This window comes from Eretmochelys imbricata, chromosome 25 (genome assembly GCF_965152235.1).
Source record: "Eretmochelys imbricata isolate rEreImb1 chromosome 25, rEreImb1.hap1, whole genome shotgun sequence".
Lineage (NCBI taxonomy): Eukaryota > Metazoa > Chordata > Testudines > Cheloniidae > Eretmochelys > Eretmochelys imbricata.
The window spans coordinates 11,258,716-11,286,672 of record NC_135596.1 but is presented as its reverse complement, the minus strand read 5'-3'; the positions used below and the strand labels follow the sequence as shown (position 1 = coordinate 11,286,672).

The 27,957-nt window shown below is 56.4% G+C and overlaps 1 protein-coding gene across 2 annotated transcripts; it reads left to right on the top strand.

Annotated features, from left to right (window-relative positions):
* Positions 1–12,755: 12,755 nt before the first annotated feature.
* On the top strand, positions 12,756–25,967 carry PLPP2 (phospholipid phosphatase 2). 2 transcript variants are annotated; one of them, XM_077841799.1, is made up of 7 exons: positions 12,756–12,943; positions 14,687–14,917; positions 21,891–22,042; positions 22,477–22,754; positions 23,189–23,246; positions 23,840–24,016; positions 24,847–25,967. In XM_077841799.1, the coding sequence occupies exons 1-7, from the start codon at positions 12,892–12,894 to the stop codon at positions 24,982–24,984; spliced, it is 1,086 nt and encodes a 361-aa protein (XP_077697925.1). In that variant the 5' UTR covers positions 12,756–12,891; the 3' UTR covers positions 24,985–25,967. The 2 variants fall into 2 exon arrangements, with proteins under 2 accessions (XP_077697925.1, XP_077697926.1); XM_077841800.1 differs by lacking the exon at positions 14,687–14,917 and having other exon boundaries at positions 12,760–12,943.
* Positions 25,968–27,957: the final 1,990 nt, after the last annotated feature.

Genomic DNA, 27,957 nt, shown 5'->3' with positions numbered 1-27,957 from the left:
CAGGAAACTGCAGCTAAGTCTGCAGCTACTGCAGGGAGCAAGAAGGGTCCTGCAGGGACATGTGAGGAACTAGCTCTCCAGGCAGTGGGTGGCCTGGCAGAGACCCTGCCCAAGCAGGAGAGAAACGGTAAAGGCCAGCTGGGCTGAAGACTGACCTTTTCGTATAGGTCACTGGCCACAATGAGGGAGAATGTTTGAACCACCCTTGCGCTGTGGATTCTTAAAAGGCCCTAAGGGGGCGGGGGGAAACAGGAGCAGGGTGCCATAGAGCGGCCCCTGCCCGCAAGGGGATACATAGGAGGCAGCTGCCCCTGTTACAGTCCCACCAGAAGCAGAGCAGGACCTTCCTTAGATGGAAGGGCTGGTCTTGGGATTACGATAATGGCCCGGCCTGCAGGAACTCTTTCTTCAGTCCCCAGCTCTGACACTGGCTCTGTGACCTTGGGCAAGTCACTTCAACAGGAGAGAATAAATTCAATAGCCAGAGTGTCGGACGTGCTGGCCCCCTTCGCCAGGAGCCATTTGACGCATGCCAGTGTTTTTAAGAACACGTTAGCCATTAACCATGGGTCAGGAGTGGTCTAAACATACTTAATCCTGCCTCAGGCTGGCGGATGGACGGCTTGAGCTCCCTTTCAGCCCTCCTCCGTTTGTGTGACTCTATGTGCCAACACACTGGGCCAGCGCTCTCTGCCTCAGTTTTCCCATCTGTAAAACAGGGTCAAGCAGCCCTCCTTTCCCCCACCCTTTGTTGGTCTTGTCTATTTTGAGTCTCAGCTCTTTGGGGCAGGGACTGTACCTTGCTCTGTGGCTGTGCCGTCCCGATCTTGGATGGGACCTCGTAACTCTACCGTAACACAACTCACGAACCGCAAAGAATTCTGTTAGCTAAATGGAGGAAGGTCAGAGCGGAGTTGATAACAATCTAGAGTCACTTGTTTAAACACAAATCCCCCACTTCCTCCCACCCCATGCAAATGAATTATTTAGAAAAGCCCTAAATATAAACCCCAAAGAAAAGAAAGTTGGGGGGATGCAAACAAAGGGATGACTCACTTCCCCAGGGGCCGGGCGGGAGACACTGCTGTGGAGGGAAAAGGACAGACAGTTGCCTCCGGTTACAACAATCCTTGTGGCCCTGCATTGTGCGAGAGCAAAGAATCAAGGCTTTCGAGCCAGGAACCTCAGCTGTGAAGGCCTTTGGCAGGGACAAGGCCGAGCGAACAGGGAAACAATTGAATAGGGGAACAAAACCGCTCTGAAGAGGAAATTAATTAAAAGGCATTGTGGGGAGAGAGAAAGAGCATATAGACTGATGTTTCAATTCAATGGGCTTTATAAGAAGGGTGAAAATTGGTCCCCCACAGCTGTGCTACAGAAACTATGGGTCCCAGCGGCCGTGACTTGCACTGCTTGGGTGCTTTTCCCCTGAGGAGCACTAGTACGTAGGAGTTGTTACAGTAGCACTGAAGGGATCAGGGCCCAGTTGTGCTAGGTGTGGTACGTCTGTATTAAGGGTCTGTCTACGCTTGGAGCGGAGCATGTGACTCCCGGCCCACGGAGGCGTAGTCCCACTCACTCTCAGCCAGCTAGCTTGCTAAAAGCCGAGCCTAGCGACCCACTGTCCGTGCTATATGCTGTTTTGATGCATCACTCCTAGAGCTGGGACTCGCAGCCCTAGCTTCATGGGTAGACCCCCAGCGAGCCCGTTCCAGCACCAGACACAGGCTTGGAGAAGGGGGTAGGGATCTTCCCTGTTTTACAGATCGGGGACCAAGGCGGCCGTGTAGGGAGAAGGTGGCTGATTGTAGGTGTGGCTGCATCCCCTCTGCTCGTGCCAATGGGTGCACGAAGTCGCGTGGGTGAAGTTGGCGGATGTGACAAGGAACGGTGCAGGTAGCAGAGCTGCTCAGCAAGGAAGCATTGTAACAAAGCGAGCACTAGCTGGGAACTTGACAGCTGTTAGCATGCAGCATACCACAGCAGCAGTGGGAATAGAACTGACCCTTCTGGTCCAAAAAGCCCAGGTGCTAATCGTTTGAGCTAACAGAGAATCGTCATGAGCTGCTCGCAGTATAGGGCTTATGACACACTCAGTTCAGATTACATACAGCAGAGGGCAGTAGTGTAAATGCACACACCAATGCAGTTATTATAATATTTGCCCGAAGGTCTTTCTTCAGCTGAGCGATGTGATATAAACCTGTTGGTCTGGGAATCAAAGCTTTGCAGGTTCCCTGGTAAGGCAGAGCTGCAAACCGGCTAATTGCAGGAAATGCAAGAGGCGCGCTCTCGGATTTTCCATCCTCGCTTTGCTCCAGCGTTCGTTTTCACCCACCTGCCCTTTGTGGAGTTAATTTTTGAACCGCATTGGTGCTACAAAGCCCTTTCTGTCCAGATTTCCCCGTGGGACAGACTCCTGTTTCTTTTGTCAAGGGCGAGCGCATTAGCGCAGCTATAAAAGGAGGTGGGTATTTTCCAGGAGCTCAGCGCAATCTGGAAGCTGCTTTTCCATTCTCTCTCCACGCCGGGCGTTAGAACGGGTGCTGGCTCACTCCGGGGTGTTTACCGAAGAGCTGGGACTGGCTTTCACTGTCACTGTCTGTTTAGAACGGGCCAATGCACATGCCCACAGGCCTACGTTTTCAAAAGGCACTAGAGACACTTGAATGGGCTTGGTCTGTCAGAGGAGCGGGTGCTTGGCCCTTTCTGAAAATGAGGCCCCTTGCAGGTGGCTCACGGTGGGAACTCAAAATCACTAGTCTGGTTTGAAAATCGTGGCCCTGCTTTTCTACCTAACTTTTAGCACCGGCATAATCCCGTTTAAACGCCATCCTGTGCTTAAGCCCCTTGTTGAGTCAGGTCCATAGGAACGTTATGGGAAGAGCTGCTTTGCCAGCAGGCCCTTTGTGAAGGATGGCTCGAGCTGTAGGGGCAGCGGAGGACCCGGTCTGTGTTACTTGCCCCTTGATGTCGGTAACACTCACCGTTTGGCAAGGCTCCTAGTCACCTGGCCGCACAAAGCACACCAAGAGCTACCTTTTCCAAGGGCCTCTTGCAAATATTTGAGGGTTTGCAGGAAAAAAAGGGGGGGGTGCGTGCCAACCAGAGACCTGCTTTGTGCCCACAGTTCTCCAGTGGGTGCAGGGCTAAGGCCATTTTGCATGTCTTTAAAAAACCCCATCCATGCTTAGCAAGAGTACACTGCATTTCCTGACAGGATGTTCTTGGATATCGGCCTTGTGTATTATTTTGAATCCGGCAACCGGAGGGTTAATCACATCTGCGCCTGGAGCACGAGGGACAGTTTGCTCCACGGGCACCTGCTGCCTTTCTCGGCGCAGTCCCGAGGAAACAGACAAAACGCGACACGTCGTTCCAGTGAAACAAAGTACGACACATTGTTCCAGCAAACGTTCTAGCCTGGACTTGTGGCTAATTATTCTAGAGAACAGCTTGCGACCCGCTGCTAACGGGAAGGGTAGGGATGCGTCAGGACGCAGCAGCTGTCATGGTGGCTGCGAGGAGAATGTGTTGGAGAAATTCTCAGCCTAGGAAATCAGAGATGTTTTCTGCAGAAAGAAATTGCCTGCAGTTTTTGGTTCTTAACCTTCCCCAAGGCCCGGGGGCCCTGTCTGGGCCTGGCTTATGGCTCTGTATCTGTAAGGGCCTCCGGCATGGTAGCCTGCAGGAAAGGGTTCTAACATTCACTGTGTATTTTGACAATAAGCTCTTTGGGGGCAGGGGCTGTCTCTCATGATGCGTGTCTGCAGCACCTAGCCGTGTGGGGCCCTGAGATTGGTTTGGTCCTATAGAGCAGTGGTTCTCAACTAGGGGTAAGCGTCCTCCTGGGAGTATGCAGAGGTCTCCAGGGGGGTACATCAACTCATCTAGATCAGTGTTTCTCAACCGGGCGTGGGGGGTGGAACAGGTTTAGGGGGGTCACAAGTGCAAGGCCGGCCTTAGGGGGTTGCAAGCAGGGCAATTGCTCAGGGCCCCACTCACAGAGGCCCCCTGAAGCAAAGTTACATGCTTCAGTCCCGGTCGGCTCAGGCTTCAGACGAGGCTCACAAGTATCACACTGAAGTGCAAGCACAATCTGTGTATTCCAGTCGATTTATTTTATAATGATATGGTGAACCTGGGAACGTCAGCCATTGTTCAGGGCTAGTGTAGTTGTGACACTTTTTATTCTTAAGTCCGATTTTGTCAGCAAGTCGTTCTGAAGTGAGGTGGAAGTTGGGGTACGCGAGACAAATCAGACTCCTGAAATGGGGACAGTCATCTGGAAAGATTGAGAACCCCTGCTCTAGAAGCTACTCCACTACACATAATAAGGATGAAACTGACCTAGATTACTTTACACACACAAATTGTTCCCAGCCCTGCATCGGCCATATGCCAGCCTGGCATAGATTTCGTGCACGGCTGGAGAGGTTTGTAACCGAAATGCAACCGCAGCAGCAATAGCTCACTATGCTCCAGTCACCAGGTCAGGTTTTTTATCCTGTTTCATTCAGTGCCCCAATGAAACCCAGCATTACGCAGCCATTCAGTGCCAGAGGGTAGCCTTTCCAAAGTTCCTAAGTCTCACGGAAATGGGATGTAGACGTCAGAGAGCCACAGGGTACATCTAACGCTGCAAAAACAGCACCTGTGGCAGCAAGTCTCAGAGCTCGGGTCAACTGATTTGAGCTCACGGGGCTTGCGCTCTGGGAGTGAAAACAGCAGTGTAGACATTCAGGCTTGGGCTGGATTCTGGGCGCTGAGACCCTCCACTCTCACTGGGTTTCAGAACCCAGGCTCCAGCGGGAGCCCAAACGGCTACCCCACTATTTTTACCCTCCATGGTGTGAGCCCGAGTCAGCTGACCTGGGCTCTGAGACTCACGGCTGTGGGTGTGCTGTGGGTCCCCGAATGGGACTTAGCCTCCCAAGTCATTGAAGGGCTTTTTCAAATTTTCCCCATAGTGCCTTTCATTTGTAGATGCCAAACTGCTTGGCTAACTCGCAGATGGCAAAGTGTTTATGCAATGCAAGGATCCCCTGTGCCTGTCAAATCCAGGCCCCGCTGGGGCAAAACAGGGCACATAGCCACAACACAAGACAGAAAGTGAAGAACGCAAAGGCTATCACGTCCATTTGAAACTGCAGGCCCGTCGTACAGCCCAGTTAGCCTTGGCTACAGCCATCACACACCCTCCCCTACTATGATCATAAGTCAGCAATGCAGCAGAGCGCGTCCTGCAATGCTGGTAGCCGGGAGACAGGTGAGCAGAGGTGACTGGGGGCGGGCCTCATGCTTTCTTTCATAGGGTCTTGCCTTACCATTCATGAAAATGGAATGGCCAGTGGTTTGATTCCAGTCCTGGACTGGTTTCTCCCGCTGCCGTTCTGCTGTTCTGACACCGGAGGGCAACAGAGCTTCAGCTTCTCATTGCTCTCAACTCAAAACCCCAAAGTGAACCTACCTCGTCCTGCTAGTTCTGATCCTTTCCTGGGCCTTTGTGCCTAGACCTGCCCTGCTCCATTCGAACAATTAAAGCCCTGCCTGGGTTCCACAGCGCCATCCCCTTTTGGCCAGTCTTGTTCTAGGGCCTGTCTCAAAAAAGCCCGAGTTTTCCACTGCGAATGGGATTTCTCGTCATTAACCCATACGGATTGTTTAACGTCCTCGCTCCCTGGACACCTGCCCCTCCGCCCCTACTTTTGCCAAACCCCCCCAGCCATTAGCTGCACTGACCCTTTTAGATTGAAGTATTAAGGTCAGACGTGACCTTTTTTACCTACTATTACAAGAAACACTGAAGACAACGCTAATGGGAAGAAATTAGTTTCGAACATAATGATTTCTCGCCCTTTGCTTTGTGCGTCTGAGAGCCCTATGTATAGCATCAGTTTCACTGAATCTCCAGTATCCATGCTTAGTTCCTGGGGTGCCCCTCTCCCCTGGGAGGGGCCGGGGGAGGTTCACAGAGCAACCGAAGGAGCAAAAGCTTGATTGAAAATTGGAGACTGTGCCTGTCGAATCACCAGAAGTGGCAGGCGGTCTCCGGGGCAGAATGGGGGCATTCCACACAGGTGGAAGTGCAAACCACTGGACCTCGTGCGTTAGGGGTCCCGCACCCACAGCAGGTGTAAGCCTATTCCAGCTGCAGCCAGAGGCTGGATCTTTAGCTTAGCCAGGAGAGACTCATGCTTTCAACAGACCCAGCTTTGAAATGGACTTCCCCCAGGGCAGACCCCTGGGCCACACAGCCCTGTCTGCTTAATTATTAATTAAAATGGACAAGGCCGGAAAGAAAACATCTTGGGGCAAAACCCTCCCTGGTGTAAATCAAAGGCATAACTGGCTCCACAGCAGGGATGAATTTGGCTTATTAAGTGCGGCATTTCTGAGCAGATGCTTCTGCCTTCGACTGGCTGTTGTATCCAGCTGCCAGGCAATAAGATGTGGCCACTCAGAATGACTAGGCTGATGAGTTCTGTTTCAGGATCTGTTACGGATCCCGGCTCATGGCCCCTCTGTCTGCATCAACAAATAATGGCCAGTACCTGCGGGGCTCCTTTGGATTGTAAATGCTCTGATAGGGCAAATATTTAAGACCTCGCTCCTGCAGTGAGCTCTCTGCAAATGGGCGCCAGGTGGGTGCAGTGGGCTGCCAGTGCAGAGTTCATTGCAGGCCTGGGGCTGGGGGTGCCAGGCCTCTGGTTTTCGACTGGAAAGCCTGGTCGAAAAGGGACCCTGGCGGCTCTGGTCGTCAGCGCAGTGGAGGCCCGGGGCTAAGGCAGTCTCCATGCCTGCCCTAGCTCCACGCAGCTCCCGGAAGTGGCCACCATGTCCCTGCAGCCCCTAGGCACATGGGCAGCCACGGAGGTTCCGCACGCTGCCCTTGCTCCAAGTGCCGGCTCCGCAGCTGCCATTGGCTGGGAACCACAACCAATGGGAGCTGCGGGGGTGGCGCCTGCAAGCGCGAGGGCAGCGCACAGTGACCTGGCGGCCGCTTCCCAGGAGCCACAGTAAGTGCTGCTGGGACCCCAACCCACTGCCCCAAGCCGGAGCCCTTTCCCGTACTCAAACTCCTTCCCGGAGCCCGCACCCCCAGTTAGAGCCTTCACCCCCCTCCTGCACCGCAACCCACTGTCCCAGCTTGGAGTCCCTTCCTGGAGCCTGCACCCCCAGCCAGAGCCCTCACCCCCCTTCTGCACTCCTACCCCATCCCGGAGCCCCCTCGTTCACCCCAAACCCCTCATCCCCGGCCCCACCCCAGAACCCACACTGCCAGCTGGAGCCCTCACCACCCTGCACACACCCCAACCCCCCTGTCCCAGCCCAGTGAAAGTGAGTGAGGGTGGGGGATGGAGCAAGCGGGGGCGGGGTGTCAGAGAAGAGGCAGGGTGGGGCGGGACAGGGGTGTTCGGTTTTGTGCGATTAGAAAGGTGGCAACCCTACCTGGGGCCTGAGTCACTAGAATGGAAACACCCCTTCGAAATAAGGCTGGGGTTCTCCAAGGACCCGCGAGACTCACCCGCAACATCCTGACTGGAGGGACAGATTTACAGGCAGGGCCTCTCGTGGCTAGGTCCACCCTTTGCAGCTCTCCGCCCACCCCTCCACCGGCATTGGTTGCAACCTGTGAGCACCCCGTTCTGGGCAGGTTCTCGGACGCACCACCTCCCTCTAGGCAAATCAGCTCATTGCTGGGAAGAAAAGCTGCACTATTTTGGTTGTTTAACTGCAGCCAGGCTAAGCAAACAAGCCAGGGCCCTGGCAGGATCCACTTCATTTCCAGTAGAAAACAGGGCTGCTAGCTAGAGAATTTAGCAGGAGCACGTCAGGTTTCAGTATGTTACAGCCCCAATTCTGCTCCCGGCAAGGGCCTGTTAGCAATTCCGATGCCAATTAGGGCTGCTAGGTGGCTTAGTAATAATTGACGTATACACGGTGCCTTTTCTGCCAAAGGACCCTTCCCCGCAAGCCCCTTCGCGGGCAGAGCTCCTGCTGGAGCTCCGCTCATCATGCCCTGCAAAGAGACCATGCCGCTCCGCCGTAACACCTCTGGGACAGAGGCCACCAGCTTGCACATTGTACCACACGTGGGTGTGGGGAAAGGTTTGGGCTGAGGAGAGCAGGGGAACCCCCCCGTCCTCATGAAAGTGTTGTTGGATCTTCACTATCTGCACAGAGCCGGCAGAGAGCTCGGTGGCTTCTTAGAATAAGGGGCGTGATGCTCACTTTACCAGCCTTGGAAGGATCAGCTGGGTGAGTCTGGTGGGGTTTGATCCTGTCTTTCCAGGGAGTCTAGAGATTTCAGGGCTGCTCAGATCACGGAACCACGGTCCAGTCATTTCAAATGTCGCAGGGCACTGGAGGAGCTGGGGGAACCAGTACTAGGGGAGGGGATTACAGGGTTAGTACCAGAGCCCGATGGGGACCTAAGGCCTAGCAGAGCTGCAAGAGCGATCTCGGGGAGCTTAGTGTCAGATGAGTGGGAGAGAAAGGGTTAGTTTAAATACGCAGGGAACATTCCCCCACCTCCCAAAATGCCTCCCTGTTGAAAACGTCTCCTTTTCACCTCCACCCCCCCCTCCTCCTAGGCCATACATGGCATCCTGCTAGCTGGAGATGCTGCCCCAGCCGGAGCTGGATCAGGGGCTGGAGAAAGCACTGACCACGGGGACACCAGGCCAGCTCAGAAACTGCCCTTTAAAGAAGCGGCAAGGAGAGCAGCCATGTTGGAATCACTGCCCCTCTGGGGGGGGGGGGGACTTGGCTGCCCACTGGAGGCACCCAGGGTGTGTCTACACTGCAGCTGGGAGCGAGCCCCAGCCACCCTGCCACCTGCTCCTAGGTGCAGCGTAGACATCCCCACAGGCATCTGGGTAACCACCCCGCCCTGTCCTGTGTGCTGACTTCCGTGGCATTCAGAGGGAGGCACGGCTGTTACATGCTTGGGAGCACATGTTACACCCCACCAAGGAAAGAAACACGGCATGGTTACCTAACGAACGCCCTGGGCCGGCTGCCAGCTAAGTGGCCCTGCCTCTCCCAGGGGCTCTATGGATCAGCTCCTCCCACAGAAAGACCTCAAGCAAGAAAAGCAAATAGGCAAGAATCTAAACTCTTAGCAGCTGGCAGGGGGTAGTTAAACACCTAGAGAGATGGAAAGGCTTTGTAGCTGGGGGTCCATGCCCCTGGGAAGGGCAGCAGGGAGTCTCCAACGAAAGGGAGGCACTGCTATCGACTTGGTACTAGCCAGGGTTGTGGCACTAGAGAACCAACAGCTGGAAGTGCAAAGTCCTCCGTGACACTCCTGCTTTGTGCCACCCCTGCCAGTGGGAACGCAGAGCACGCAGCCGGATACGCTGCTGACCTGCTGGCTGGGGAAGGCTACGAGGAGTCCGGCGGCACCTTAAAGACTAACAGATTTGTTTGGGCACAAGCTTTCGTGGGTAAAAAACCCCACTTCTTCAGATGCATCTCGTGCAGCTGAAGAAGCGGATTGCAGGATCCCTTGACTCGGGTTGCAGGCTTGAGGCCTAAAGGTAGTGGGCCTGATTCTGCAGTGCACTGAATCTTGTGCAGCCATTCCCACTAGTGCAACATGGGTGCAAAACACAACGGGCACGTCTTACACCTGCTGTGCACCCACTTTGCCCGGTGGGAATGACTGCGCAGAGTGCAGGCCTCTGCAGAATCAGGCCCACTACCTTTCGGTCTCAAGCCTGCAACCCGAGTCAATGGTCCCTGCAACCAGCCCCTTGCGCCCCCATGGGTTTGCACTATAATCAACGGGGTTCCTTCTGCCCAGGTGGATCACATTGTGCGTGTTGAGTGAATGGGACCTTCCAGGATGGCCGTGAGGAGTGATACTTCTCTCCTTAAACCCTGGGGCATCCTGCAAGAGTTTCCAGGCCTGCTGGCTTCCCACAGTGACCCTGAGCATCTTTTACAAGCCAGCCATGAAGTATGTAAACAAACTGGATTGGTAGCTATCATCTGGGTGGTTTCTACATTATTATTACATTTCCTTCAGTTTCTAACCAAGGATCAGTCCTGGGGTCTGGGACTTTCCTGCAAGGCTGAAGCAAACAAAATGCAACTGATGAGAGAAATGCAATATAGACAACCATCACCATAAGAATCAAATGTTTTATGGAGCCCCGGCATGCTAGCCTTTTACCTTCACTGTTTTAACCTTTGCATTGTTTGAGTTTTCCATTGCAGACTTTGTCCCCATCTCTAGGCTAACTTCTGTGCTCTGCTACCTAGATTCAAAGAATTTAGAGTCATAGATTTTAAGGCCTGAAGAGACTTTAGATCATCTAATCTCGTACAACACAGGCCATAGATTTTCTCCCAGTTATCCCCGCACTGACCCCTAACATCTCTTCCTGGCATCCAGTCTTGATTTGAAGACATCAAGAGGCGGCGAATCCATCACTTCCCTTGGAAGTTTGTTCCAGTGGTTAGTCACCCGCACTGTTCAAAATTCATGCCTCAGTTCCGATTTGAATTTGTCTGGCTTTAACTTCCAGCCCTCGCTTCTTGTTATGCCTTTCTCTGCTAGGTGAAAGATCTCTTTAGTACCCAGTAATTTACTGCCCTGGCGGTACTTAGACACGGTAATCAAGTCACTTCTCAGTCATCTTTGTGGTAAGCTAAACAGATGGAGGTCCGTCAATCTCTCTGCATCAGGCGTTTGCTCCAGCCCTTGGATCATTTTTGTGGCTCTTCTCTGCCCCCTCTCCAATTTTTCAACCTCTGTTTCGAACTGAGGAGACCAGAACTGGATACGGCATTCCTGCCTCGGTTTCACCAGCGCTGTGTACAAAGGGCAAATCATCTCCCACCTCACTATTCCCATCTGTATCCCGCCAAGGATGGCAGGAGCTCTTTTAGCCACAGCAGTTTAGAGCTGGGAAAGACCCATTATAAGAACATAAGAACGGTCACAATGAGTCAGACCAAAGGTCCATCTAGCCCAGTGTCCTGTCTTCTGACAGTGGCCAATGTCAGGTGCCCCAGAGGGAATGAACAGAACAGGGAATCACCGAGTGATCCATCCTCTGTCACCCATTCCCAGCTCCTGGCAAACAGAGTTTAGGGACACCAGCCAAGTGGATGTCACCAGGAGTCAAGGGATGAAATTGAGCACAGGGAAAGATGAGACACAGGAAAAAAATGTCCTAATGCTGAAATCTATCAGGCAGCAGAATCATCTCCCAAGGGAAGCGTCAAGACTCCCATCGCTGGAGTCATTTAACATTTCTCTGGACAGAGCGCTCTGGAATACAGTACTCCGGAGGGAATGGGCCTGCACAGGCCCAGGGGTCAGGCATGATGGGATTTGCCCTCCCAGATCAAGCGGATGGCCCATCAAGTCTAAGATCTTGCATATTTGCGATGCTTCTTTTCCATCTCCAGTTTCTGTGAGGTCATCTCATCCTCCCTTTCGCAGCCCCTGGCAGGGACACAGGAAAGTTTAAACAAACAGTTCCCTTTCTTTGGCCCGGATTTACAGCTGGCGCAATGGAGGTTGTGTCTCTCCCAGCCTCGGGTTGAAGGCCCCACTACCTGCCTGGCTGGTTTGGTTTCTCCGTGCAGGGGTCAAGCCTTGCACAACTGGCTGGGGGCAGGAGAGTTTGCTTTGCCGCAGGTACAGGGCACTCTAGGAGGCAGGATACCAGAGTGAAGGGCCAGTAGCGTGTCCCGCACAGCACAGCAGGGGAAGTGGAAATGGGAGCCATCCTAGAGCAGGAGAGGAGGGATTTCAAACCACTGTGATGGGCAGCCAGGGAAAGCATGGGTGCTAAGCAGAACTGGGATTACGATTCACTCACGAGTACTAGGTAACCAGTCTGAAGCTTTCCTCCTCCCCATGTGACCAGAAACATTCTCACCTACCCGTGCCCCCATCTGCTGCCCCATAACCCCCCCTGCCTCCCATCTCCCATCCTAAAAGCCCTTACCCCTCATCTCCCGCCCCATCATTCCCTGCGCCCCATCTCCAGCCTCATAACACGCCTGTGCCTTGTCTTCGGTCCCATCAACAGTCCGTCAGCCCCTGCCCCCAACCTCTACCCCACAATCCCCCAGTCTCATCTCCTGCCCTATCTTCTACATCATAACCCCCACCTCTTATCCCTGCCCCATAACCCCCCTCCCCTCTCCTGCCCCACCGCTCCCTGCCCCATCTCCTACCCTATTACCCCCACCTCTCGTTCCTGCCCCATGAACCCCCTCCCCATTACCTCCTGATCCCATCTCCTATCCTATAACCCCCCCTCTCATCGCTGCCACCTTCTCCTTCCCCTCTATTCTCCTGCCCCAGCGCTCCCTGCTCCCATTTTCTACCCTATAACCCTCCACCTCTTATCCCTGTCCCATAACCCCCTCCCCCTGCTACTCCATCGCCCCCTGCCCCCATCTCCTATCCTAAAACCCCCTCCCTTCTCCTGCCCCATCGTTCCCTTCCCCCATCTCCTGTCCTATAACCCCCCCTCATCGCTGCCCCATAACCCCCCTCCCTTCTCCTGCCCCAGCGCTCCCTGCCCCCATCTCCTACCCCATAACCCCCACCTCTTATCCCTGCCCCATAACCCCCCTCCCTTCTCCTGCCCCAGCGCTCCCTGCCTCCATCTCTCCCGTGCTCCCCGGGGGGCGGCGCTGCCCCCTGGCGGCTGCAGGCGGCAGGGGAGGGCGGTCCGCTCCCAGCCCGGCCCGGCCCAGCCCAGCGCGGCTCCGCCCCCGCTCCCGCAAGCCCCGGACTTTAACTCCTCGCCAGTCGCTCGCCCTTCTCGTGCGGTGCCCGCTGCCGGGGGCCATGTGAGCCGGCTGGGGCCGAGCGGCGGGCGCACGGGGGCCGGGGCAGACGGAGCCGCAGCCAGCATGGAGCGCAGGAAAGTCTTCGTGGTGCTCGATGTGCTCTGCGTGGTGGTCGGTGAGGGACCCCCCCCCCCCGTCCGGTCCTGGCGCCAGCTGCCCGGTTCGGAGCCAGCTGGGAAACTTCCCCCCGCCCCCCGGTCCTGGACTGGTACCAGCTGGGCAGCCCCCCCGCCTTCCACCAGCGCCAGCTGGGCAGCGTGTCGTCCCCCCCCACCCCAGGCTCCAGCTGAGCATTGCTCGCCGCTTTCCGAGCCAGGGCCGGGCCCGGCTCCTCTCCGTCCCCGGCCCCAGCCGAGAGAGGAAGAAACTTCTCCTCCGCCCGGCCCAGCTCCAGCTGGCTTCGTTTCTGTCCGTGCAGGGCTGGGCGCGGGGAGGGCCTGGAAGGGGGTTGGAATTGGGAAGGGGATGGGGAGCAGTGGGGCTGGCGTGGGACGCTAGGAAGGGGGGCTGGTGTGGATGGGGGGGGCAGGTTAAGAGAGACTCTCATAACCCCTACTTGTGTCTCTTCTCATTTCCGACCTCCTTCTATGGCGGGAGTTGTCCCTACTTCCCCAGAGCAGACCCCACCCCTTATGATCCCCCTTTACTCCCTGGGGCTTCAGGGGGAGCTGGGGCTAGTGGGCTGCACCGTGCCCCGTGGGGGAACCTGCATTGCAGGAGGGAGCCCTGCTGCCCTCCTCACCTGGGGGCACGACCCCCATGGAAGCAGCTCCCCTGCAGGTGGGCTGGGGGTGGAAGCCAGCTGCGTGGGAGGTTGTGAGCAGGTTCTTTGCTGGGTGAGTACACATGTGCACCTGACCTGCCACCCAGTTAGCCTTTGTTCCCAAAGGCCATTAGCCAGCTCGTAAGGGTACAGGACGAGTTTATGGCTCAATAAGGAAGTGGTTTCCCTCAGCTCCACCAGCCTGGAGCCACTGTGCAGGGAAGGGGTGAGGAGAATGAAGGTCTGTGGCCTTTGCATCCGTGAGGACCATTTGCACAGGTGGGCACCCTGCCACCCCGAGAGCTTTTTTGGTGCCAGATGCTGGGAAAAGCAGGCAGCGTCTGTATGGATCACAGCTCTGTGCACTTGCATGGGGGTGGGGAGAGATGGCTGTGGATCCTGCTCCAAAGAATTGGACAGCTGGGCCTTTAAAGAAATCCACGTGGAGGGGAAGGTCCAAAGGTAGACCAAAGGCACGGGCCTTGATTTAGGCAGTTGCCAGCCACTAATTCTGTTCTTAAATGGGCATTCTTTGGGGTCGTTAGCCAGGGAAGTGGTTTGCTAGGGCAAGGTGCTGACCTGCCAGCAAATACAGGGTTAAATTAGAGCAAAGCTGGGAGCCGTTTTTGTCCGTAAACAACAAAGTCAGGCCCATCCAAACTTCTGCTCTGGACACAGCGGCACCAAGGGGCAGCTCGGCCAATGCAGCCCTGGCGTGCTGTCTCGGGGCGCTAGCAGGGCTGGGGAGTTTACAACATGCCTCTGAGGAGAGGTGCGGGGCATGGAATTGGTGGGCTGCAAAGTGACTGACTTTCCCCTTCGCCCTCACCCTTTCCCAGCAGAAAGCTGGCACTGCCAGCCAGTGCACGGGTGAGGGATGCTCTCCCCTTTGAGTGTAGGCTGCTGCCGGGGGCTGGATTGCCCTGGCTGAACCAACCACCTTGCTCTGTGTCCCTGTCCCGTTGTGGCTCAGAATGGTGGGCCGCTGGCTAGCATCCTTCTTGCTGTGATTTGCACGCCGGCAGATGCAAGAGCCAGGTCTGGACGAGGCTGGCATCGCGCTGGATTTTGAGGCGTGTGTGCGTCTCCCCCCAGCGCACGCGTCTCCCCCCAGATCTCTCATGAGGATCCAGTGCTGGTGGAAGGTGCTGGATCATAGACACCTTATCCTCAGACCAGCTACAGCACTGGGACGCTGCCCGGCCAATGCACCTCAACCGTGCCCCAGAGGGAGAGGGACCAAGATCTCCTCTGGTGACCCGGACACTGTGAAGAACTGGATAGAGACCCACCAATCTCCTGTCGCCCAATGGCCATTGGACGGTGGTAACTTCCCTTTGCTACCAGTCTGGTCTTTGACCCAGGGTCTTGGTGCTGTCTTCCCCGGGGGGGAATGGGTTAACCGATGGGTTAAAAATATTGAACATGCCCAAGCCGGTTTTAGCTCCCTCCCGTGCCCTTTTCACTCCCTGAGCAGACAAATGCTGCCTCTAAAATAGCCATCTACAAGTCCATAATTAAAATACCCTTAAAGTAAAGGAACAGGTCTTAATTTCAGCTTGGACCTCCTCTGGGATCCGTGTAAACCACAGGTGGAAGGGACCGAGATTCCGGGGTTTGTTTAGGTCTCTCTCTTGCGTGGCTCTTTTATTTTTAGTGGCTGTGGATTAAATTATCCTGTGAGAAAATTGGTGCCTAATTTGAGCTGCAAATGAACGTCTTGCAGATATTTTTAAGAAGCTGCTGTAAGTGCAGTTCACCTGGAAGCCCTGTGCAGCTGGGGAGGGTGTCAGGCACAGCGGGCCTGTTGCTGTTTTGTCCCTCCCCCCCCCGACCATTGTTTCCGCCAGAGACAGTTGCAAGGGAGAATTTTGCATGTTGCTGGAACCAGCAGGGTGAGTTTTTCACCTGGGCAGGAGGCTGCACCATGCACGCAAGGGGCTGGCTCAAAGGAAGGTGGCGGTGACTCTTCCCCACCTCCTTGATTTTGCCTTTGTGCAGCAGGGAGAAGACCAAGGTGGCCTGTTTACCCACAGAGGCCTATTAAACAATGGACTGGATGGACATTTTTTTAAAGGTGGAACTTGGGAGATAGGTCCCTTTTAAGGCAGCCCAGAGCCTCCTGGCCTTGGTTTCTCGTGCAGACACCTTGGCTTGCTGGCGCTCAAGCGTTGGTGGAGGGCTGGGATCCTGTGTTCAGACACGGCAGGAGCAGATGACTGCCGGCTGCCTCCGGCTGGGCTGGAGGTGGGAGCGGTGCACTGGGATTCTCTGCGGGGATTGCTAACTAGGAGGCAAATGAATGTCTGGTGGTGGTTTCAGTGATGGGATTGCCTGCCCTGCGGGGGGCTGGGCAGTGCCCCTCTCCACCAAATCCACGCAGCCGTGGGATGGTAACAGCCTGGTTGAGGGTTTGAGCTCCAGAGGCCTAGATGGGAAACGCTCCCTGCTCAGTAACTGGGCCATCCAGTCCCATGAAGTCTGTTCTGTAGCCCAGAGTTGATCTCTTTCCTCTTCCTCCAGTGCTGGCCTTGCTTCTTCACCCTTGAGGGCCCATGGCATGGGGTGGATTAGAACTGATGCTAGGAGAGGCTGCAGATCAGAATGCAACCTCTGTAATGCTTTAAAACAAACCTGCTTAACCTCCTGCAGTTCCCCAGCTCTGCCTCCGATGCACCTGGTGCTGGGTCCCATGGCCAGGAAGGCTCCTGCAGCTGAAGGGGAGTGTGGATGATCCTGCAGCCTGTCTATGCTAGGGTAATTTGCACTGGGGTAACTTCACCAGTGCAGCTAGGCCCGTGCAAGCCCCCAATGCAGACACCCCCCCCGGTGCAAAATGGGGCTTGCACAAGTGCAATGTATGCTGGTAATTTACAAGGTAAGTCTCACCAGTGCAAGCCCCACCCTGCACCAGGGCAGCACATCCACTCTGGGGGTTTGCACTGGTGAAAACACAAACAAGCCACTCACCCCAGTATAGACAGATCCCTAGTGTTAAACCAGATGGCTACTGCTGCCTTGTCTGCATTGGGATCTCAGCCACCAGCACAGCTGCATCAGCGCAAACCTCTAGTCAAGACACTCCTTACGCTGGAGCCACGTGAGGGGTACAACTTATCCTTGTCTGAATCCAGTGTAAGCTCTACTGGTGCAAATTGTGTTTCCACGACGGGTTTGCACTGGTGCGGCTGCACCACTGACTGAAATCCTAGGGCTGACAAGGCCTGGCTTGCCGCCTCCAGGTGGCCGATGGTTGCTCTGCAATCTTTGCTTGGACAGGGAAACCTCTCAGCTTTCCAAGTGCTTATAAACCACCCTGCAAAGCCCTGGCTGATTCCAGGGACCGGGCACAACAAGTTGTCGTTAAGAATGCAGCTGACTGGAAAGTTTCAGTTAACTTGGAAATGGAATTTTTTCTGATTTTTTTTTTTCCCCCCTCCCTCTTTCCCTCTCCCCCCTTCCCATTATCTGACCAGCTCTGTTAACTGTGCTCTGTGCATGGCAGTGGTCGCTCCAGGCCTAGACAGTCCTTGTGGCCCTATACGGCTAGAACCAACCCATTAGCCACAGCCCCTGCAGTCTCCCCTATATGACAGCAGACGCTGAGCTCCTAGCTGGCTTCCCCACTCGCTGCAATGTGTACGGGCCAGGAAGGGGTCAGGTAGGAGAGATGCCAGTTGCCAGAGCGCCTCTTAGATCAGGTGCAGAAGGTGGCGGGTGCATCCTCAAGGGGTTAAGTTGCCTGTGTGGATAGAATGAGCTGTAGCTCACGAAAGCTCATGCTCAAATAAATTGGTTAGTCTCTAAGGTGCCACAAGTCCTCCTTTTCTTTTTGTGTGGATAGAGGCGCTTGACACCAGGGGGCGCCACTCCCACAAGTGGGAAGGCACTGGGGAGGCTGGCTCCCAGAACAGCACTTGGGTCCACGAAGGTGGCCATGGGACCCTGTTGTAGTGGGGGGTAGGGCTGGGTGGGCTCCTCCAGCACATGCAGGGGCTGCCCTTGGTCTGGTCCTGTTGCTGAATCCTTCCTTTCCCGGGTATCTCCCAGCGCCGCCAGCTTCCTCCTGCCCCCGTGTCGCCATAGGGTCACCATTGGGAAAGCGCCGTCCCTTGCTGGGACAAAGCATCTGCAGAGTAAAGGGGGGGCGCGGGAGAGCCCTGTCTCCCAGGTGTCACTGCAGGGCTGGAGCTGTTCTGAGAATGAGGTTCGAGCCCCTTGCGGAGTTGGGGGGAGAGAGGGGATCCCCCAGTGTACCGGGCAGGGGGATGTGTGTACCCGCAACTGCCTGGCTAGGGCTAGTTCTGCTGTGACCCAGCCAGCCCTGGAGCACGTCTGCTCGTGGCTTTGCTCTGGGCTCAGGTCCTGCCCCACTGGAGTGCCCCTGCTGCCCCTCCTGGGAACCCCTCCCCTTGCTCTCGGGCTCCATCGCACCAGGGCTGTTGTGTGCCGAGCCGGGGCTGGTGCTCCCCCGTGCCACAGCCTGGTGACTTTTTCCACTGCACTTCGGTGGCAGCAGGCAGGGTTCAAACCGTTTGGGTGGGGTGACCGTCTCTTCCTGCCCCACCGCGGCACCGACTGGCAGGCCTCTGCTCCGTCTGAGCTGGCACAGAACGAGACTTGCCCTGCTGCCCATTGGACCGGGGAGCTGGCATGGCGGCCTGTGTTGTGTGCGGGAAGGTGGGGTAGCTGCGGCCTGGTACCTGTGATGTGGAGATGCTGTGTGAGACAAAGACCTGCAGGGCCTGCGTCAATATCGATCCGGCCCAGCCCGGCCTTGCTGGGCTGGAAGCAAGCACAGAGCTTGGGGATCTCCGTGGGGAACAGCTCTGCTGCGGGGCGGGGCTTTGGGGCGACACGGGGAGCAGCACGTCTGATCTGGGGGGCTCCTGCTGTGCCCCACGCGGGGTGCAGAGTGGGGAATGTTGCAGCAGGGTCTGAGCTGGGGGATGGCCTGCAGGGGGTAGACAGGATTGGGATGAGTGATTTTATTGACACTGCCCCGGCACTCAGCGCCTGCAGGGCACGCACCGTGGCACCATCTATAAGGCAGAGCACGGCTAGTGAAAACGGCTCCTCGGCACACGCTCCTTATCCCCCTCCAGATTCCGGCAGCCACAGGTAATTGCTGAGAGGCTGCAAGCTGTCACGCTAACGACCGCTTGCTCGTCCGGCCAACGCAGGCGCCGGGGCTGCTATTTTGGGTAAAACCTTTGGGGCTGAAAATTGCCGTCTTAATTGACGTGAATGAGCCAGCTGGCTGAGGGGACGACGTGGGGGGTGGGGTGGAGCCTCAGCTTGGGGACAGAGACGCCGGGGGCTCATTATGTTCATCCTCACCCGGGGGCTCGTTACCTTCATCCTGATCCAGGGGCTGGTCCCGTTGCAGGCAGAGGGAGCCTTCTGCCTTTGGCTCGGAAGAGTGCAAAGTTAGGTTGGGACTCCTCTCCCTGTCGGTCGAGAGAGGCTATCAGATCCTGGGAAAAGCGGCTCTGTAGGAGGGCGACAGGGTCTTTGGGGGCAGCCCCAGGGATGTGCTGTCTGCCCAGGGACTGTGGGGTCTGGGACCCCATTTCCAAGAGCACTGCGCTGAAGGGAAGCAGGTCGACTGGTCAGGAGAGAGGGTCACTGCCCTACTTGTCCAGCTGTGGACAGGAGACAGAGGGACTGGGGCAGCTGGAGGATTGAAGAAGGCAAAGATACGGGCGACCAGCTGTGTTGATTGAGGGGGGTTGGGGCGGGGGGGTCCCCCAGAGTCTTGGCCCTGTGTGGGGGAGCCTGAGTCTGGCTGACTGCATGTCAGAGCGAGGATTTGGTGTCTGCTGGTAAGAGGCTGCACACCATCCTGCTTCTGAGACGCAGAAGGCGCGAGGCGGCATTGGCCTGGGGGCAGCTCCAGGGGATGATACCCTGTCCCTGGGTGCAGGCCTGTCGAGAGAAATCTGGGGGGCCTGGTATGTCACATTCGCTGGGGCCCCTCTTGTTTCGCTGTATGTACGCAGGTGTTACAGATGTTTTGGGGAGGCCCTGAGCTCGGGGGCCCTAGAACGATTGTCCTCCCTTTTCCTCCCCTCTCGTCAGCCCCGCCTGGGTGGGTCTATAGGGTGTAGGAGGAAGGTGCAGATGAAGCCAGCCCCCACGGGGAGCTGGCAGGGCCAGCTTTCTCTGAGGCCCCCTGGGCCCAAGGGGAGCTGGCAGCACGTTGGCTCTGGGGATGGCTGAGTTTTGAAATCACCGGCCCCACCTCCTTGGGCTCTGTGCCCGGCCCAGGCGTCGGCCTGTCCTTAGTCAGCACCTCGACTCCCCAGCTGGGAGGATGGGGACTTGTGGATGCCTCGTCCCGCTGGATGCTGTAGTGGTGGGAAGAGGAAGAGCCCGGATGGGACGATAGGGAAATCCCCAGCACGGCCACCTTCAGCCTCGTGGCTCTGACTGTTTGCTAAGAGTCCTCTGTGCCCCTGATTCTGACTACAGTAGCAGAGTGGGGATAGGCTGCCACCCCCTGTAGTAGTGTAGGTTGGGGGGCAGTATAGTCTGGTGGTTAGAGCAAGGGGCTGTGACTCCAGAGATCTGGGTTCAATTCCTGGCTCTGCATAACCATGGGCAGTTACATTAGAAGCTTTCTGGGACGGGCACATGGGGGGCCTCATTCCTGGTTGGGGCCGTGATCTAAGCACAGGACTGGCCATCAAAAACTCTAACCGCAGCTCCTGCCACTGACCTGCTGGGTGACCATGGGAAAGCCACGTCCCCGTTTTGTGCCTCAGTTTCCCCATCTGTAAAGGGGAAACATTTACAGGGGGAGCTGTGAGGATTGACTACTGTCTGTGGAGCATTTGGAGAATAGCAGGTGTCGGACGTCTCTCTGTCTAGTCCAGTAGCACCTAAAGGCCTTAGCGCAGATCCGGGCCCGATTGTGCGAGGTGATGTACGTACACAGAGTAGAAGACAGCTCCTGCCCCAAAGACCTTGCAATCTAGGCAAGACAGGGAGAAAAGTATGACCCCGATTTTTACAGGTGGGGAAACTGAGGCAGAACCCAAGTGGCTCGCCCAGGGCCACGTAGGGCATCTCCTGAGTGCCAGTGTGGGGCCTTAGTCACAAGACCACCCTTCCTACCTAAATATGGCTGCTTGACTTCTGCACTGACCCAGGGTTGGTGGCTCTCTCCGGTTTAGACCATTCTGCTGTGGTGGCTGAATCCGGAGCTGCAGGTGAGGGACATGCGGGTCCGTGGGAGGGGGGGCTAGTGCCGAGCGGCAGATGGGAGAGACGATCCTTGCAGCTGAGTTGCAATTCCCGCTCTGCAGGTGGTTGTGTTTACAGCAGTGTGGCAGCTGCCAGGGCCTGATAACGGGGCTCTGCTAATCAGCAGCAGCCAGGGAGCGGACGGGAGGGCCCAGGGGGGGCCAGGTCCTCCACCAGTTGCCTTGGCATCCCTGGAAGGCAGAGTCCTGTGAATCAGGGCAGCTGTGACTGAAGTCGTGACCTCCCCGGGGGACGGTGGGTGCCTGGGAGTGATTGGGCCCATCCATGCCGTCCTGCTGGGGACCCCAACCCAGGGCTAGAGAGATCCTTGAGAACAGCCGTACTGGGTTCTGACGGTTCTTCTGGCCCGGGATCCTGTCTCCGAACTTGGCCAGGTGCTGGGTAGTTCGGGATCCTTCCCTGGCATCTGCCCCAGCCTAGAGGCGCGTCTGCATTGAATTAGACCCCAGCTACCCCCCTCCGTGAGTGACACGCGGGCATGTGGGGGAGGGGGCATGGGTCAGGGTTGTAAGTGACTCTAGTGCGAGCCGGAGGGGCTGCCTTGTCCCCTCTGGATTCGGGAGCCCCCTCTAGGCAGAGAATAGGTGCTGTGTGGGCAGTGACGAAGCAGCCTTCCCCCGTGCGCTGCCCTCTGCCGATGCCCCTCAGCCTCGCCGTTGAGGGGCCCCATGTCTGGTTCCTTCCAACCAGGAGCCGGCTGCCTAGGGGTGAGGATGCTCCGAATCCCACCGCAGATCCAGGCAGGGGCGGCTGCTCTGCTGGGTCTGGTGCTGTCTGGGTTTGGTCTGTGGCCCCCCGAGCCCAGGTGAATGGGGGCAGCTGGGCTGGGAGCTGGCAAATCTCGGAAGCAGCGAAAGGGACTTCAGTTCAACCCGTGCCAGGCAGGGTGGGACATGGAGCCCAGTGCGGGTATCTCCCTGCTCTCCAGGGGGGAGGAGAAGGGGAGTGAGGGAGACATACCCCTGGAGGGGGACTGTGCCCCCTCCTGCAGAGAGAGCCTCCCTGACACTCCTCCCCGCTCTGCCTTCAGCCTCCCTGCCCTTCGTCATCCTCACTCTGGTGAACTCTCCGTACAAGCGTGGATTCTACTGCAACGATGACTCCATCCGCTACCCCTACAGGCCAGACACCATCACCCACGGGCTCATGGCGGGGGTCACCATCACCTGCACTGTCCTCATTGTAAGGAAACCTGGGGGGCTCCCCCTTTCACTTCCCCCTTCCTCAGCACCTTCTTAGACAGCCTTGCTCCACCCCATCCCGAAACACCTCGACCTGGCTGGTCTGGACAGCAGATCCCTTCGCTGACTCCCGCTCCAACCAGCCAGCCCTGCTGGGGCTCAGAGGGCATCTCTGGTCCCATCGATCTGACCGGGCGGCCGGCTCCCTGCGGGGAGAGGCTAGGGCAGGGATAACTCTCAGGGCCTCCCTGTCCACTGCTGGGAGCTTCCCCCAGAGCCAGCAGCTCCCTTCACCACCACCCCGCAGCAATACTCTGGCCGCTCCGGCTGGGATCGGCTCAGCCGTCCTTGCCGCCCACGACTTCAAGGGCAGAGCCGGCATCGGGACCGCTCCTCTCGGGCGGCCGCTCACTGGCTCTCCCTTGGCTTCCGCAGGTCTCCGTGGGCGAGGCCTACCTGGTGTACACTGAGCACCTCCACTCCAAGTCCGAGTACAACAACTACCTCGCCGCCCTCTACAAGGTGGTGGGGACGTTCCTGTTCGGCGGGGCCGTCAGCCAGTCCCTGACCGACCTGGCCAAGTACATGATCGGCCGGCTCCGGCCCAACTTCTTGGCCGTCTGCAACCCCGACTGGTCCAAAGTGAACTGCTCCGTCTACGTGCAGCTGGAGAATGTGTGCCGGGGAGGCGCCAGGAACATCACCGAGTCCAGGTGACACGAGGGGCTTCACGGGGGGGACCTTCTCCGGGGTGCTGGGGGTGGGGGAGGGCAGCTTGAGACCAGACCAGACCCTGAGAAATGCCCCACCAGACTGAGATCCATTGGTGGGGAGCGCTGGAGGCTGGGCAAGGAGACATGGACCCTCCTGGCCGCTGGATGACGGAGATGAGGTTGGGAGAGAAGGTCCAATGGCCGGTGAGGAGTTGGGAACGCAGCTCACTGAGGCTATATGGGGTGGGAGGGCAGAGTCGGAAGGAGCGTGCGGAGGTGGAGGGAAAGCATTGCTCGGCGTCCTGATCCAGGGACCTATCCACAGGGGATTGAGAGCGTGAGAGATGCCTTAGGGCGGGCGAGAGGGGTCCCGTGGGCTTATTTGAGGGCAGGGTTGAGGTCTCTCATCCTGATCCTGGTCTTTGTTCTTCCAGGTTATCTTTCTATTCCGGACACTCCTCCTTCGGGATGTACTGCATGGTGTTCCTGGCAGTGAGTAGTTCTCGCTAGGTTTGCGTGCGCTGTGTCACAGCAGGGAAAGGGGGCAGTGGGGTCCAGTGGGTAGAGCCAAGGAGAGGTGGGAGTCAGGACTCCTGGGTTCTATTCCTAGCTCTGGAGGGAGGTGGGAGTCAGGACTCCTGGGTTCTATTCCTAGCTCTGGAGGGAGGTGGGAGTCAGGACTCCTGGGTTCTATTCCTAGCTCTGGAGGGAGGTGGGAGTCAGGACTCCTGGGTTCTATTCCTAGCTCTGGAGGGAGGTGTGGTCCAGTGGGTAGAGCCGGGGGGAGGTGGGGGTCAGGACTCCTGGGTTCTGTTCCCAGTTATGCCCCCGATTGTGTGAACTTGGGTTAATCCCTTTGCCTGTCTGAGTTCTGGGGGCAGAATTGAACGGTATGCCCACCATCACTGTTGCCCCCCCCAGCAGGGTCGCACTGCCCCACACGTTTCTCGCCCTGCGTTCTGAGGCCCCTGTGTGTGCTCCACGTGGCGATCCCCGGGTGGGAATGTCTGGGTAAAACGACCCTGCCGGCACTGGGCTGGGGGGCAGCGCCGGGGAGACTGACTGACCGACCCTTCTCTCCCCAGCTGTATGTCCAGGCCCGGCTGATCGGAAAATGGGCCCGGCTGCTGCGCCCCACGATCCAGTTCTTCCTGATCACCTTCGCCATCTTCGTGGGCTACACCCGGGTGTCCGACTACAAGCACCACTGGAGTGATGTGCTGGTGGGGCTCCTCCAGGGGGCGCTCATCGCCATCCTCACTGTAAGCGCACGGGGGCATCTCCACCCCTCCCTCCATGCTCACCGGGTGCTCTCTGGCTCTGCCTTGGGGGCCGCCTGCTGGCGGATGGATCCTAGCACCCCCCCCAACCTTGCAGCCCTGTGCCCACCCCCCCTCCTCACAATCTTGCACGCCTGGCAGCTTTGCTCTGGATGGTGGTTTTGACCTCATCCAGCATCCTCCCTCTGTATCGGCCTTGCCCAAATCCAGGTAACTGCAGGTGCCTGATGCTTGAGGAAGGCAACCTACCCATTCTGCCATCACATTAGCACCTGGTCTGTTGTGCCCTCCCCCTGTCCCCCAACCGATCGCCCCAGGGGTCAGCGGGAACGGCCTAAAGATCTGGGTTGGATGATCTCCGGTCTTGGTCTAGCTCTGAATTCCTGCCCCCAGATCAGAGTCTCGGGTGCTACTTGGCTCCCAGCAGAGGCCGCCGAGGAGGAACTAAGAAGCTAAGCCGGCAGCACCTGTTCGGGATGCTCTACGACATTGCTTCACACCCTCCTCCTCTTCCTCCCTCGCCCCGTGTGGCAGAGCAGGGCGTCATGGTCCCAAAGCACGAAGAGTCTGGACTCCTGGGCTCTGTTCCCAGTTCTGCCACTGACTCGCTGCGTGACCTTGGGCAAGTCACTCGGACCAAAATTTTACCGAGGCTGCTGGACACAGCCAGACCCCGTGGCCCTCTCTCGGCCTGTGTTGCCACACAGGATCTCCCTGAGACCTGGCCTGGATCCACTGAGAGATGTTCCCTCGATGGAATTATCCCCTAAAGCCTCGTTCTTTTCTCTCTTCTTCCCTCCCCTGCCCCCCAGGTCCGCTACGTCTCTGACTTCTTCAAGCAGCGTCCGCCTCTCCAGTGTGATGAAAAGGACCCGGAGCGCAAGCCCAGCTTACCGCTGACCAGGAGCGAGCCCGATCGCAACCACTACAGCTATCCGGGAGCTCCCTGAGCTGCGGGAGCTGGGGGGGCAGCGCTGCTGGACAGCTGATGGCAAATCCCAGGCCCCACCAGGCTGCCTACCAGGGCTTTGGGGGGAAGAGCAGCTTATCTTGTTAATTGGTTCCACGGCTAATGAGTTCCTTATTACTGCATGGCGCCACGGCACCCGAGACACCCCCTCCAGGGGGAACCAAGCGAAGACTTTTAACGCTCATATGGAGTGCTGCGTGCTGGCCGATGCCAGAAAAACCTGCCCTCCTGCCTCTCAGGTCCAGGGGCTCAGATCTCTCACTGAGTGGGTGGGTGCGTCTCGTGCTTCTGAGGGTAGCTTTCCAGCCCTCTGCGTGGAAGAGGCAGAGGGCGATGGCACAGGGGTGGGACTGCTTGTGAAGCAAAGAGTAAACTCCATGTGAAGCCTGAGGTGGTGTGGTTCCGAGAGCGTCAAATTTTATTCGTGTTGACAACTACGGATCCTCGCCGGGACAAAACCAGGAGGACAATGCCACCGAAGCATTGCCCTGCTAACGATTTCAACCCGTGTTCTTCTCTGCAGCTTGATCACCTTAAAATATTCCCAGTAACCAGCAGCCGATGCAAATGATCAATGCACGGGGAGGGTCTGCTCCCGTCTCCCCGCCACGCCGGAGTGAACTGCCACCCGAGTTTGTGACGAGCCCGCATGGGGGTGAACTGGACGCTCCATAGGAAACGCTTTGCAGCCGTCTCGGCTCATTCTTTAACGGGGGGATGGGGATGGGTGGGAATCTTCTGTGGTAAAGGAAACAAATTGCTGTCTGGAGACTGACACGGATTCTGGCCCTTTGAGAGTGCATGTTACCTGGTCCATCTCCTGCTAACAACCTCGCCTCCACTGCACAGCAGCGTCTGGCACCAAGGATTTTGGGCCTCCTTTTAAACTACATAAATTTTCATGATGATGTGTTTTTTGTATTCAATGTGTTTTTATTTTTAAATTAGATCATCCTTAAAGAATGGCAGTGTCAGGTCTATTCTTTTACTCCATAGATGTTTGTGGCCTCTAAATACATGGGTTTAAATGTTTTGTTTCGTTTTATTTAAAAACGGGGGATTTTTATGAAACCCCAAATTAATAGACATGTTTGCCTCAAATTATATATTTTTAACATTTCAGTGGGAATGGGGGTTGGGTTCTTGACATCAATACCCTCCCCCCATCCCTTTCTTTGGTGGCTTTGCAAAGGCAAGCCCCAGGAAATTGGGCAAGGCTATATGAAAATGACTAAAAGCAAGAGTGAGTGAAACTGACCAGTTCTGACTTTCAGCAGCCCCCCAGCCATCCTAGAGGAGTGAAATGTGAAAGGAAAACAAACGGGAGGAATGGTGGAAAGCAAACACGGGCACGGATTCTGCGGTTGGCTCTGTGTTATGTGCTAGCTGCTCGGATTGCACGATCCATGCCTCAGATTCTGTAAACTGCATTCTCTCGCCGTGTATCAATTTTCTTTTCTTTTTTAATTAGGATTTTTAACCTGGCTGCCCTTTTAAACAGGAGGTGGACTGATGGGGAAACTGCTGCCGACACTGAGAGGAATCATGGTCCAGTGGTCAGTGCCCTAGGCTGAGACTTAGACCAGAGTTCAATTCCGTGCTCTGCAACTGACTTCCTGTGTGGCCTTGATGGAGTCACTTAGCCTCTCTGGGCTTCAGCTTTCCATCGGTACAATGGCAATAATAGCACTAGCCTCCCTCACAAGGGTGTTGTGGGGACCAGTACATTAAAAATTGTGAGATGCTCAGATACTGCAGTGATGGGGGACCATGTACCTAAGAGATCAGGGAAGTTTAGCAGGTTTCTAGATGGCTGTTAACTTTTGCCTTAATGGTTGCTAGAGCAGAGAGGTGCCATAGGCCCCTTGCTAGGCAAAGGCAGTAACCATTCAAGTTTCTTGGCTCTGTGTCATGGGACTAGGGTAGGATTATTATTTTTATATCGATGTTAAAAAAAGGCCTAAAAGCTCGCTGAATGAGAACTGTTTTTCTTGCATTCCCCCGTAAGTCAGAGCTGAGTGACTCTTTCCAAGCAATCTTTCCCTTTTGGCATTCAGGTCTGCCACGGAAAAGAAATCTCAGTCCAAATGCTGTGGTCAGGGGCGGAAAGTAGGGCTTGCTGTCGGGTTTCTTAGCGTGTTGTAATTGGCAAGGCAATCGGTGGTTTAGAAACAGAAGGGGGTGATATGCTGGGCACTTGGAAGAGGGTTGAAATGCATGGGGCAGCAAGCATAAAAATGCTCCTCCGATGATAAACTTGGAGTGGTGGAAAGCAGTGCTCAGTAATGGTTAGTGCGCTGGGGAGTTGAGAAACCAGTTCAGTTCCCAGCCCTGCCGCTGATTTGCCTTGTTACCATGGTCATGTTATTTTAAGCCCAGGCATCCAGCACAGAACAGCTCTTGTCAATGAGGAGAGAGGCGCTTTTAACTGTCTTGGAAAACCTGGGCCTGAATATCCATGCGTTGAGCTTCACCTGTCTAGAAACCAGAGATGATGCTGCTCACCTACATCCGAAAGGTGCAGCTGCTCAATTAGCGCTCGCAAAGAGCGTGGAGATCCCGCCGGTGCCCTCCAGCAGTAAATCGTTGGCCCTCGAATGATACGTGCCTGGCCTAGGTGAGATCATAGGAGGGATAGATGGTGATGTCTTGGCTGGCATCGGGAATGCTAACGAGACCCTCAGGTGGGTAAACACCTGCTCCTCCATTACGCGTGCACACCAAGGAGTTCAAAGGGTGCAAGGAATGCAGGATCCTGTATGGAATGGTGTGCAAGCCTGTCCTTAGCTGGACACCATCCTCTGGGCCTGATCCTTGCACGTCCACCCCTGTGGAGCTGGGCTTCAGGAAAGTGAACAAATCCCCTGTGTAAAGCCTTCCTCACGTCACAGCTGGGATGCTGCAAGATGACGGCTGGGACAGGCATGACATTCGCCCCTTGGAGTGGCAGGCT